The 13,696-nt window shown below is 49.4% G+C and overlaps 1 protein-coding gene across 1 annotated transcript in view; it reads right to left on the reverse strand.

Annotated features, from left to right (window-relative positions):
* Window positions 1-947: 947 nt before the first annotated feature.
* The window catches only part of shank1 (SH3 and multiple ankyrin repeat domains 1), a gene marked incomplete at both ends in the record, with an annotated part of 52,322 nt that continues 39,573 nt past the window's right edge, over window positions 948-13,696 (reverse strand). The window contains 8 exons of the mRNA XM_084071439.1: window positions 948-1,035; window positions 3,119-4,009; window positions 5,039-6,748; window positions 6,941-8,723; window positions 9,815-9,938; window positions 11,286-11,401; window positions 12,125-12,181; window positions 12,345-12,371. Coding sequence (XP_083927565.1) covers window positions 948-1,035; window positions 3,119-4,009; window positions 5,039-6,748; window positions 6,941-8,723; window positions 9,815-9,938; window positions 11,286-11,401; window positions 12,125-12,181; window positions 12,345-12,371 — 4,796 coding nt within the window. The remainder of the gene's footprint in view (window positions 1,036-3,118; window positions 4,010-5,038; window positions 6,749-6,940; window positions 8,724-9,814; window positions 9,939-11,285; window positions 11,402-12,124; window positions 12,182-12,344; window positions 12,372-13,696) is intronic.

Consider the following 13,696-nt stretch of genomic DNA (forward strand, 5'->3'; position numbering starts at 1 on the left):
ACAAGATGGCTTCTCAAAGTCAATAACACAGATGAGGTTGAAAGCACAAAGGAAGACACCTCTCTGTCTGTCTGTCTGTCTGTCTGTCTGTCTGTCTGTCTGTCTGTCTGTCTGTCTGTCTGTCTGTCTGTCTGTCTGTCTGTCTCTCTTTCTATCTCCAATCAACACAAACTGCTCAGATGAAAAGCTAGCTTATTTTTGATTGTTCTTCTCAATTATTTGGTTACAAATGCATCATATATGTTGCCACAGCCGCTCTGTCTCTGTATACATTTGCCTATGAGGATCAGCGGGTGTTGCATGTTTTACTATGTGCGACCCTCATGTGCACGCAGGTGTGTGTATGTGTAAGCGAGCCTCCAACCCCGCACAGAAAAAACTGGAGTGTTCATTTAACTCTGAGTAAAAAAATTGACTCTTAGAGTCAGTAAAATCGCCAAAAATAGCTAATGAGATTTTTGTCAAAGAGATTTGATGTAGACAGAAAAAAGCAGTCGAAGTACAATTGTAACTCAGGTCCAATTCACTAAGAATAGAGGGTTTAAGTGGTTCATTTAATAATTTGTAACAATTTGAGAGTGTAAAAATGTATCAAATTGTAACCAAATGGATCTGGTGGGTCCTACTGATTGCATTTGTACACTCTCTGAGTTAAATTAACAGTCTGGATTTTACTTTGTGGGGAGTGTCAGCTGGTGGCTTTATGGACCGTCAACCCTTTCTTCATCCTTGTGTTACCCTCTCCCTTGTGACTTGTCTCCCTCTCTCTGTGAAATCTGGTCTCTCATTTGTTGAGCGAACCCACCATGGATAGCAGCAGTTGTGTCTTCTTCCCTCATTGACTCTAACCCCTCCTTCTCTCTCTCTCTCTCTCTCTCTCTCTCTCTCTCTCTCTCTCTCTCTCTCATTTATTCTCTCTTTCTCTCGCTCTATCTCCACTTGCAATCTCAGCTCCGACTCCCATCCTCCCTCCTCCTCTCAGTCCGTCCATCCCGAGGTGAGAGAACAGAAATGGGAAACGGGCTGCTGGACAGCCTGAGGATAAATCAAGAAGGATTGAAAACATATGTTACTTTTGACATTTGGCACTTTGTGGGTATGCAGAGATCATTCTTATTCTGACTCAAGTACCTTTTTTTTCTTCAAGGAATACGTCACATTTGTTCAACTATATGTCCATATATCGGTCCTCACTAATGCTCACTATAAGATTTCTGTCTACTTGCTCAGTCTCAGAGGCTGGCTTGAAAATGACTTGAAAATTCATCTGCCGATGACATATATATACAGTACAGTATATATACAGTATATATATATATATATATATATATATATATATATATATATATATATATATATATATACACATATATATATATATATATGAACAGGTGAGGATTTCAACGTACACAATTAATATTGTTTTTATCTAATCTCCGCCAGGTGACCACGCATGTGTGTGTGTGTGTGTGTGTGTGTGTGTGTGTGTGTGTGTGTGTGTGTGTGTGTGTGTGTGTGTGTGTGTGTGTGTGTGTGTGTGTGTGTGTGTGTGCAACCCGATCTGTGTGTGTGTTCGCAGCTAATCTGGCATACTACTGAGCTGATTTGAAGAATTTCTTGTGCATGAAGAGTAGACAGCATGCCAAGAACTCTCGACTATTCTTTCTAATCAGTTAATGACAACTATGTCATTTTTTTGAGCGGTGCAACCGCTCCTATAAGAGGGTTTAGGACCCATCCGTGGTGAAAGTTTTTCTTTCCGTCGTGAAAATCTGTCTTTCGCAGTGACGCCATTGGCTAAGCCTAAGTTTTCATACCTCGCAGGACGTACTGTGATTGGCTAGCGAGACGCATGATGAAATGAATAACCCATAAATATCACCGCTCACTTCACACTGGGTGTGATTTTTTGGGGCGGTGTAACCGCCCCCTATAAGTGAGTTTTGGACACTGACCAATCCTGCACCGTGATTGGCCAATAGTCTACAACGCAGTCTACACCCCAAACCCTTCCACAGTCAATGCAAATCTATACTTTTGCAAAGTCAGCCAATCACATTACAGCTAGTGTCATCACCACTAGCTGTAATGTGATTGGCTGACTTTGCAAATTCAGAACTGTGATTGGCTAGCAAAACACATGACACATGTGCAGCCCTATGAATAGCAGTATGGACTTAAAAAAAATACATTTATTCTTTTTTTTAAGTGAGTCATGTTGATGACCACACCGCCCACTTCACACTGGGTGTGATTTTAAATTAACAATCACAGAGCAAACGTCCATCCAGGCTATGGGATACTCATCCCGCGAGGCTATGGACCAGAACTAGCCAATCGGGTGGCTGTCCATTCGGCTTATGGGAACTATACTACAACTAGCCAATTACAATGCTCCAGTCCCTCCGGCTTATGGGATATACCGTTAGTAGCCAACTGCAGACAAAACCCCCAAATCACAAGTTAATGTCTGCACACATTCAACTCAATCCAAGCTATCTTAATTAAGTCTTACGTTAAGGTATACTTTGTCCTCTGCATTCGGCAGTGAGCAGCCACAGTACAATGACTGAGGACCAATTCCAGTTGTATTGTGCCTTGGACAAGGGCAAGATTATGTAAGCTGTACCTAGCATGAATGTCTTTTGGTGTGGGAGGAAACTAGAGTACCTGAAGGAAACCCACACAAACACAAGCGATAAAATGCAAACTCAACACAGAAAGGCCCCCTGTTGCGGGGACCTTCAAGCTGTGAGGCAACAGCTAACCACTGCCCTGTGCTGATGTCATCTGTAGGTACATTTTGAAGCAATCCACAGCCCACCTCTGAGACACAGCATGCAAGTAGACAGAAGTGGTACCACCTACTGAGCAATAATACAGTTGAGGTCATGCTATATCGGGAGATTTTGGCACTCATTAGAATGCCTACATCTAATCATAATGTGAATGGAAAATAATTGTGGTATACAAGCATTAGTGAGGACTGATATATGGCGATATCGTTGAAAGAAGGTGAAGTGTTCCTTTAAAGCATTATAAAACATAAGAAGTTATTGTTGTTTTATTAGAATGACTAGGCTTATACTTGTCCATAGTGATGACATTTCTCTCTTACCTATCCAACACTCTCCTCAGGGCACGTTCAATATTCATCCTGTGTCCCACGCGTGTCACGCCTAAGTCCAGATAGTCCTCCTTGGTGAGAGAGGGCAGGTGTGTGCCGTCAATCTCGTTGTCCAGGAAACGCTCCCTGTGCTCTCCCAGGTTCAGGTAGGCCAGCCAATCAGCAACATCATACTTGGTCCAGTAGGGCAGAGGCTTGGAAGCGAAGGGCTTGGTGGGGGGGGGTTGCGGGAGATGGGGGTAGCTCAGGCAGGGGGGAGGAGGGAGAGGGTGCAGGGGTGGGGAAGAGGTCCCTGACAGGAAGTGGGTTGGAGAGAGAGAGCGAGAAACCAACAAGGAGTTGTTAGGGGGTGGAGGGGCACCCGATGGGGCAAAGAGGGGAGGGGAGGGGGAGAAGTAAGGGTCTCCGAGGGGGTGTCCGGGTGAGGGAGGTGTGACGGTGCCACAGCGGAGGTCATAGAGGGCACTATACAGGGGTGTGGTTGGCAGCAGGGGAAGGGAGGAGGGGCGCGGAGGACCCACCATGGGCCTCTCCGACGGGGAGATGAGGGGGCTAGGGGCTCGCCTGCGTTGGAGGTGGGACTCCGCCTTCCTGGAATCTCGGCTTGGGATGAACTGGAACTCCAAGGCTTTGGTCCGGTAGACAGGTCTGTGTTTGGGGGAGGTGGGGTAAGGGGCATAGCCCGTGGGGGACAGTGGCGAATTTGAGCGTGGAGGCTGAGTGGGAAGCGGAGGCTGAGGGGATGGAGAGCGAGCCCAGCTTTGGTACTGGGAGGCCGGCGTGGGGGAAGGGGACAGCGCTGGCTGGGAGTGCGAGACAGGGGAGGGGGACTGGGAGCGTGCTGATGGAGGGCTCAAAGCCGAGGTGGAGTCTTCCGAAAACCTACAGACAGACAGGGAAAAAGATGGGAAAATGAACGACGGAGAACGCAAGAGATGAAATACAAGCACAGAACATAAAGATGTTTTAATAAAGCATTCTGCCACGTTTACCATCTATATCTGTAATCCGACAATACCGCCAGTGAGAAAGTCTGTATAAATCAACATTCTTAAAGATGTACTAAGTAGAATTAAACATGGTTTCCTCTCCTCTCCTACTGTCATAAAACGGGGTGTAAATTCAAGTTGCAGTCAAAACTTTTATGTTCACCCTGACAGATAGTGAGATGAAGAGTGGGGAGTGGAAATGGTTCTATTACCTGTGTCTGCTTGGAGAAAGACAACCAAAAAAAGCGAGGAGGGGGAGAAAAGAGGAGAGGTTTACACAGTATAGACAGAGCACTTGTACACAGCACACGATCACACTGAGCACCATTAATCAAAGAAAACCTACCACAGGGGTTCCCAAACTTATTAATGTCAAGAACCTCAAAATGGCCATAGCCTCTGGTTATATCTTCCCATTACGAAATGGCTTTTTCTTTTTTGTTTAACAAAAACAGCAAAAATAGCTGATCACAACGCATCATGATGCCATACATTGTGAGCTTGTAGATTAGCTATTTGTGCTATTTTCGTCAAGTTTTTTACGCTTGTTTTTAAATGTTTGAAAGCTTTTAACATAATGAAATATCTAAAATAGGAACACCAGGATGAAAGTGGTTAAACTGGCACAATAATCGAATATCATATATATATATATATATAGATGTAATATATATACTGTATATACATACACATACATATTACACACATACTACATACATACAGTATATGTATACTGTGTATACTTTTTGTCTCGCCTTTCCACTTTGAAAACCTGTAACCTTCCACATCAATCCAAACACAAACAGAGGGTCCACAATAACAGCAAAGTTGGAAGAGAATCCGTATCGATGTGCACAGAACCTTCACCATTATATTACATTCATATTACATAGCAAGAAAGGCAAAAGCAGGTGAATCCTACCTGTGTCTGCTCAGTGGTTTCTGGCTGCTCCAGCTGTCCTTGCTTCTTTGCTGCAGTTTGCTGTTCAGCTCATTAATGATGCTGGGCTTCATGCTGGAAGCTGGGGGGTAAATCTTCCTTCCCTCCAGGAATGGCCCTGCCTGACCCCCAACGTCCCCAGCCATCTGCCCATCGCCCCATAGGGGCTTCATCTCCGGGGTATGTGGGCGATCAAAATATGGCGAGGTGGGACGCCCCAGATTCTGTGTGTCCCTCATCCTGTAGCCGTCCTGTCCACTGTCATCCTCCCCCTCGTCCACCTCCTCCTCTTCCGGCTCTCCCCTCCGTCGGTGAGAGTGGAAGGAAGGTGGGGCAGTGCTGGTCTGTCTGCGTAGGTCTCCGGCGCGGCTCCCCTCCCTGAACCTGTTGGCTTTGGGGTAGGTTGAGGTCGCTGCTGTGGCGTTCTGCATTTCAAATGTTTGTCCGTCCAGGTAGCTCATGTAAGACTCCAGCAGATCACCTCCACCTCCTCTCTCCACCTCCCCAGTCCCACCTCCTCTCTCCCCTCTGTCCAGCCTGTCTCCCCGCACCCCAGATCCGCTCAGACCCAGGATGCTGTCCAGGTGGTGGTCGCTGCTGCTGCGGCTGTCCAGCTCTTCGATTCCGGAGTCCACCACCGTATCCAGGGAGTCTCCGGACTTGGTGGCGGGAGGCGGGCGGTGCTCGGCCGCCCTGCGGCCTCCCGCTGTGGTTGCAGAGGAGGCAGCGTGCGTGCGCCCCTGCTGGTGGAGCTGGGCAGAGGTGCTTGTGGCGGTGGCAGCAGTGGTGACGGTCGCGGGGGCACAGCTAGCGGTCGTGGTATGGGAGGCGGTGCCCCTGAGAGGGGCCGAGGTGGCAGCAGTCGTGGAGGAAGTAGGGGGCTGGCCGCGGTAGGCCGGAGGTGGCGCAATAGCGTGGGGAGGGGGTGTCGGGGAGGAGCGCCCTGGGACGTGGGTGCTGTTATAAAGGTGGTGGGGGTGGGACATGGAGAAGGGTCTGTGGTAGGAGCCAGGCGGAGGCGGGGGAGAAACTGATGGGGGAGGCGGGCCGGCGCCCGAGGTGGGCTGGAGGTTAGAGGGCGAGGGAGGGGGCAGGGGGTTGGGGGACGTCTGCGACGGGGAGGGAGCCGACTGGGTTAGGTTGGCCACCTCGCTGTCATAAGATGTGAGGCTGGAGGCGGTAGAGTCCCCCGCCTGTGGTGAGGGGAGGGGCGTGTGTGCCGGGAAGCAGCCGAATGTCTCCTTTTGAACGGGCGGGGCCAGCGGAGGTGGCGGTGGAGGGGGAGGAGGCGGAGGGGGCTGCTGCTGGCGGGAGGTTGGCGGATAGTTGTTGCCGACCATCCCACGCTGCGAGTACCCCGACATGGCCCCTGTGCCCCTGTCAAAGCTATTGGCGAACTCTAAGGGAGGGGGGAGGGGCTCCGCAAAGGCAATCTCGTCATCTGCGTCGACAGAGGGGGCGGGGGGAGGAAGGACCATCAGGCCTGACCCACCACTCCCCCCGCTGTGTCCTGTCTGTTGAGCACCGGTGGCGGGAGGGGAGGGAGGCGTGAGAGACAGGATGTAGGCACCAGCCTCGCTCTCCATCCTGAGGAAACTGGGTCTCCGGGGCTGCTGGGACTGAGAGGCGCTTTCGGCAGCAGACGCTACATTCCTCAAATACTCTTCCCTCTCCTTGTCCCTCTCCCTTTCCCTTGACAGATCCCTCACCCTTTCTATTTCCCTCGAAAGCTCCCTTTCCCTCGACAACTCCCTCTCCCTCGATCGCTCCCTCTCCCTGTCCCTCTCTCTATCTCTCTCTCTCTCCCTTTCCCTCGACTGCTCCCTTTCCCTCGACAGCTCCCTTTCCCTTTCCCTTGACCGCTCCCTATCTCTATCCCTAGACCTCTCCCGGTCTCTCTCCTTGTAGATGGGCTGGTAAGGCTGGGACTGGTAGTGGTGCGTGTGGACAGTTTTGTCCTCGGAGAAGCGGACCCTTAGCCCCTCCCTGGCGCCTCCGCCCTCCCTCTCCCGTTCCCCTCCAGAGCCGTCTTCTCCCCAGCCACTCCCGGCCCCCCGGAGGATCCTCGGTGAGGGTGGGCGGCCGACACTGGGCGTGGTGGCAGCCAGAGAGGACGAGGTGACCAGGTAGGAAGAGCTGGAGGACTGGGCAGAGGATGCCACCGGCTGAGAGGTGACAGTAGATGAAGGGAACCCCCCCACACTGGACATCTGTCGGCCAAGGTGGTGCTCAGCCCCCCTCCTCAACCTGCCGTCATCCTTTAGCGCACGCTCCCTGGCAGCCAGGGCCAAACCCAGAGGGGACGAGGGGTCCAACACTTTCCCCGTTAGTGGGTGGATGAACGTGGTGGTGCTGGAAGATGGCGGCTGCTGGCGGGCAGCTGCTCCATAGAAGTCGGCGGGCACAGACTTGGGCTGATAGTCCAGCGCTGGAGATGCATACTCAGGGAGGCCAAAGGCTGGGGGCATACTGCGAGTGTGGTGAATGAAGGTGTCACCGGAGAACATGCCCTCATCTATGGACTTGGACGGCCGCAGTCGCGTGGCGGCGCCGTCGGACAGGGCGCTCAGCTGTGGCTGTGAGTGCTGAGACCTTGTTAGGCCTCCCATGTCTCCCGCTCCACCGCTCATTCCCCCACCTCCCCCAGGACCCATGTCTTCCTCGGCTGACATGAAAAAGGGGGCATTCTTTCTTCGTGCTTCGTGAAAGCGTTCCCTATCCCGGCGGGCCGCACCCACGATCGCTGCGCCAAACTGGCTGGTAAAGTCCACGTTGTCCTGGGCTCGGATGGAAGGCAGGGATGGGGGTAAAGGGGCTGGAATAGAGGGCGGAGCAGGGGGCTGTGGAGCTGGTGTGGAGGGCGGAGGTCCGTGGGGGGTTTTCGAGGCTCCATCTGCCTCCCCTGAGGGAGGAGGGTCGGCCTCCACGCTGCTGCCCTGGCTGCTTCGCCCGCTGCTGCTGGTGGAGGGGGCTTTGACAATGATGGTGGGAATGGGAATGGAGCTTTTCTCCACGGCCCCCTTGCTCCCCAGCGTTCCCTGACCTGCACGCAAATCCTCCACTTTGGACTGTTTCACCAGGGGAACCTTAGTTCTCCGTGTCCCTCCTTTAGGCACCCCCGCTGCGCTGCGGTCCACCCGCTGGGGATGGCTCTGGGTAGTCTGCTGTTGCTGGGGGATAACTGTAGCGACGCTGGAAGGGGGGACGGCGGTGCTGTAGCCTCTCCTCAGACCCGCCGCTTTGGCGCCCCCACCCGGCCCCGCAGCAGCCGCAACAGGCTCCCCCGGATAGGAAACCTTCCGAGAAGCAGTCCTGCCCAGAGCCGAGTGGGCGGCAGCATGTGCATAGGCTGGCGTGTGCTCCACCCCTCCACCCCCGGGGCTCGTGCTGGGGCCCCCCGCCCTCTCCCTGCCCCCATGGGTGAAGTGTACGGACTGGGAGTAGAGCTGGTAGTGTGCAGAGGTGGAGGTGGACTGGGACATGGCGACGGAAGGCTGCTGGGACGACTTGCCGCGCCAGCCCAGTGGCGGGGCGGAGGAAAACGGAGGATCTGGCGGGGCGGTGGTCGGGGGCGGGGGGATGTCCTCAGGACCTGGCACAGAGAGGCTGCGGGTAAACTTCATGGCCGGAGGATGCAGGAGGAACTGCTTCTCATCTTCAGCCGTCCCTGCAGTGCATAGTTCACAAACAGCAAGAAAAACAGATGGTGGTGAGAAGACAAATAAGGATTTAAATGAATGGGGAGAGAGGCGGAGAGATACAAATGGCACAGAGGGAGAACAGGAGAGATAGATGAAGGAGAACAGGTGAAGTAGTTTAGGGGAAGGCATGCACTGGGTGCAGCGAGGGGGGAAAATGGTTGAGGGTGATGTATGAGAGTGTCTATCTAAATCTGCCTGCCCATCTACCTGCCACCCTGTCTGTCCTCAGTTCTGTGTTCTGTTAGTCTATAAATCTGTTAGTGTAGTATGTAAACATTCCACAAACAAAAAGGCAGTTGAACAGCTTCACACATGGTCTTGGCTTACTTGGTCATCAGAAAGCATAATATGTCAACAGCTACATCACAACTTCAGTGAAGGACAAACTAGGAAACAAGTCGATAATACAGGGTTATGCCTCATTTATGTCGTATGACGGTGTCACATGGTGAAAATAGCAGATCTACAAGCTCATAACGTGTCACAAGCTTGCTAATCGGCTAATTGTGGCGCATGACACTGTCATACAACTAAGTATAAATCTAGCTTAAGCAGGCCTACTCAAGGCCCAAGGTGTTGTTTTACATCAAATACCTGTTTATTTGTCAAGAGAAAGTGTCGTGCGGAAAAGTTGAACTTGCAGTAGCCTCAACACTGACAAAGATACGTGACTGGATATAACAAATAGTAGTAGAGTTAGTATAAGAATCAAGAAGGTTTATTTGTTACTACTCATACTGGTACGAGCAGCAAAATGCAAGTATGTGAGGTCTGTAAATACTTGAATGTCACTGCTTGTACCTGTATGAATATATTGTATAAGACAGACAAACTTCTTGTCTTGAGAGTACAAGCACAAGCACAAGCACAGTCATCTAAGAAGAGAAATACACAGTGTACAGCCGAAAGCTTTGAGCAGCGTACGCTACCGTAGAGACTTAGACAAACGTAGTTGGCCACAGACAGACAGGTGGGCACAGGAAAAACTACTACGAGTCTAGAGAGGACAGACATACAGGCGGACAGAGGGGGCAGACAGACAGACAGACAGCCTCACCGATGGACTTCTGCCGCAGCATACCGTGCGGTGGAGCATGGGCCGAGGTGTATTGGCTACGGTCATAGCCGAGGCCAGACCCTGATGACGTCATCCCCATCCCCGATTGGTCATAATTTGGTTGCTTGAAGTGCACAAAGCATGTGAGGAGGGGGGAAAAACTCATTAAAAGCTAGAAGAGTAAAACAGTCATTGTGTTAAAATATTACACAGTAAAATGGACCCTTACTGGTGCATTTTTACACTCTAACCATATGAACCATATTTTGCTGTTGGGGAATTGGGGAAGAGAACGCAGTTCAGTATGAACCTAGTAGTTTGTTGACTTAAACAAATTGTCAAAATAACGGAATAACGGAATAAAGGAATGTAGCATTATCATCTTCATACTTCATCCCACAACAGTGTCATGCGTCAAAAATAGCAGACCTACAAGCTCACAACTCAGCGCGTGACACCATCGTGCAATGAAGCATGAATTAGGCTTAAGTGTCAGGGTGTTACCATAGGAACATACTGGAGAAAAGCTTTCACTCAATCTTGTGCTGGGGTGGAGTGCACCAGTGAACATAGAACAAACTCTCACTCCATACACGCAGCACATATCCTTGCCATACAGCATCGATTCTCAATGTGGGGTGTGGGGACTCCCAGCGTTTTTTTTTAATGCTTTTTTTTAATGTTTTTATTTTTTTATTTAGAGTAGGCAATTATTTGTACCCCTTTTTCTCCTCAATTTAGTCGTTATGCCAATTGATTCCTCCCCACACACATTTCTGTGTTGTCACTGCTGTCGTATCCTACTGACTCACCTACCAGTGAGGAGTTTTTACCAGGAGGACGTAGAGCCTTCGTCCTACTCCTCCTGCCCAACACTCCCTGCTGACAGGTGCTGCCCCAGCCCGTAGGATTATGTGCAATGACCAATATCACCCTCCCTGCCCGGCTTCCCTCCCCCGAACACTAAAGATTCCACAGTGTAGATTGGCATCCCAGCGATAGAAATCGTGCAGACGCCCGACAAAGCCGGATGCACCACGGTGGATTTGAACCCACAACCTCTATGGTGGTGGGCAGGGACTTAACCACTGCGCCACCCAAGCTTTTTTTTGGGTGCTTTTTACCTCCTTTTTCTCACCAATTTAGTCATTATGCCAATTGATTCCTCCCCACTAGGGACCCTAGCTAAATGATTGATTCTTGGGAACCAAATGGAGCCGTGTCTGTAAATATGAGTCTGGAACCAAAGGGACCCATAAGGGTCCCTTTGGTTCCATTTGTACACTCTCAGAGTTAAATGAACACAGTGTAGATTGGCATCCCAGCGATAAAAATCGTATAAAATGCATATCTAACTGGGGATCCTTGAAGATAAAAAGTTTGAGAATCACTGCCATACAGTACACACAAAAAAATGCAACAGAGATTCCCAGATCTTTGAGAGAATGCACACGCAAGTACACATACACACCTCATTGCCATAGATGCTGCGGCCTCGCTCTCTCTTTGGCCCCTGACCCCTTGTCCCAGGACCCTCATTGGTGCTGATTGTCTGCTGAGCTGCTGCCAGAATCTCATCTAGTTTATCTGGAGGAGAGAGAGAGAGAGAGAGAGAGAGAGAGAGAGAGAGAGAGAGAGAGAGAGAGAGAGAGAGAAAGAGAAAGAGAAAGAGAAAGAGAAAGAGGGAGGGAGGGAGAGAGAGAGAGGAGTTGGAGTGGTAGAGGGCAGGTGAAATGGAAATTAAGAAAGGCCGTATGAACAAATTGCTGCAAGAGACTGAGGCAGGTGGGTGAGAGACAGTGGTGGAAGAAGTACTCAGATATTTTACTTAAGTAAAAGTAGCAATACCACAGTGTAGAAATACTCTGTTACAAGTAAAAGGCCTGTGTTCAAAATGTTACTTGAGTAAAAGTACAAAAGTATTGGCATCAAAATATACGTAAAGTACCAAAAATAAAATGTTTGAAAATAGCAGATCTACAAGTTACTTTACACCCTTGGTGAGAGACCCATCCACTGTCAGGACCAGGACGTGTTCAGTGGTAGAGAACTATAGAGACATAACCGATTCCCTACAGGACACTACTGGACATACGTAGATGTGTTAAACAGTGGATTTAACTCTAGTCTGATAGTGTACAAATAACCAAATTGACCCTTAAGGATCCATTTGGTTGCATTCGTAACCATTTACAAATGGGCAAATTAACAAATGGATCATTTAACACATGACTTGCCTTATTTGATGATTTTACTGTGTGCACTGCAAAATCCTGAGTGTCAGTTTGATGATTCAATGATCTCACTTACTCAGAGCCATCTGATAGACTGTCCTCTTCTTCTCCGTAATCTGTGAAGAATCGAATTCTACGGGAAAGAGAAACCCCACGACAAGAAGATGAAAAGGATGTGCGACTTGGCAACAAGTTGTGTCGTTTTATTCTAAACAGATACAGTACAAACATGTTGTGGGGGAAGGGGCAAGAGGGCGGGGCGGGCGGTGATGGGTTCATCGGGAGCAAGCACGTACCTGATTTTTTTTTCCAAGGGGTAGCAGCTGGAAAGAGGACAAAGGGAGACTTAAGACTTTGGCAGGAGAGAAACTGCAATACTGTCATTACAGTGAATGCTAATCATATTCCCAAGAGCCTCACAAACTGAGTCACCTCGCCAGGCTTCAAGATCTTAAGATGTAAGAAAGAACGAACTGCACACACCCACACTTTGACACTGCCGAACCATGCACACTTCTCGTGTTACAGTAAATATGCTAGGCAAGGATGAATTGCTGCCTGTTCTCTCTCCATGATCGCATGCATGCATGCAGCGCGCACACAAACACTCACAAATACAGAATTAGTCTGAAGATAACTCCCACCTCTCTCCACTGTTAAGTTGTTAACATCCAGTTAGCGTCAATGAGGAGATGTAGAAGGGGACAGAGGAACAACAGAGTTAAGAGTAAAAATGCTGGACAGAAATGGTGCAAGTCCATAGAGGTGTATTAGGGGCAGGAGGTAATAGGTGACCCGTCAGTGTACAAATGAAGGTGCCGATTGGTGAGTGCAAGCTGAAATAGGCTAGGGTTATGTGTCATTTACGTATGTGGAAACTCATCAATACAGGATCGAGTTCAACAATACCTTGTATAATATACTGTATCTCAAACAGTTATGGACTCATGGTAATTGTAAGATTCAAAACGTCCAGTTGTTCACTTAAAAACCTCTAATTAAGGACATAATTATGTTATGCTATACATCTCTACATCAACAAATCCTTGTGAAAATAACAGGAGTGCGTACTGTGACATCACATCTGAACCTGTTCAATGGACGCTCACTTGAAGACGGAAAAGAAGGGGGAAAAAAGAAACGATGAAAGGATTCGCGAAAAGTGCAGAAAACATTTCCATTAATGCCCCTAGCCTGCTCTCTTTGCAGCATGACTTCTAGGTGAACTGGGACACTGCATCAAAACACAGAGGTATGACGGTTTAACGGGCATCACTACTAAATGAATTCTATGCATTAGAATAAGCATATGGCATGGCGTCCTCACACATTCTGCTCCTTTCACCTTGCCTCAGAAAGAGGCCGTGGCAATGACATTCTAAGTTTGAGTGCATCTCCAGCACCCCACATCTGAATACTGAAGTCACAATGCTACCACTAATTGGAAAAATAAACAGGGCTTTTATTTTCTCTACATCAAGTTCATTTTGTATTCTGTCAGGTTGTGTCACTGCAATATAAGTGTTGTTAATGTTAATGTGGTGTGTACTGGAAGAAGATGCATTACCGCTAGCCGGCGTGTGAGGTACTGTACCATGGTACATAGTAAGCACTGGTCTGTTGGTGGGTGAGTGGTTGCTGTTGTTGT

This window comes from Gymnoscopelus microlampas, assembly GCF_963454915.1.
Source record: "Gymnoscopelus microlampas genome assembly, chromosome: 11".
Classification (NCBI taxonomy): Eukaryota; Metazoa; Chordata; class Actinopteri; order Myctophiformes; family Myctophidae; genus Gymnoscopelus; species Gymnoscopelus microlampas.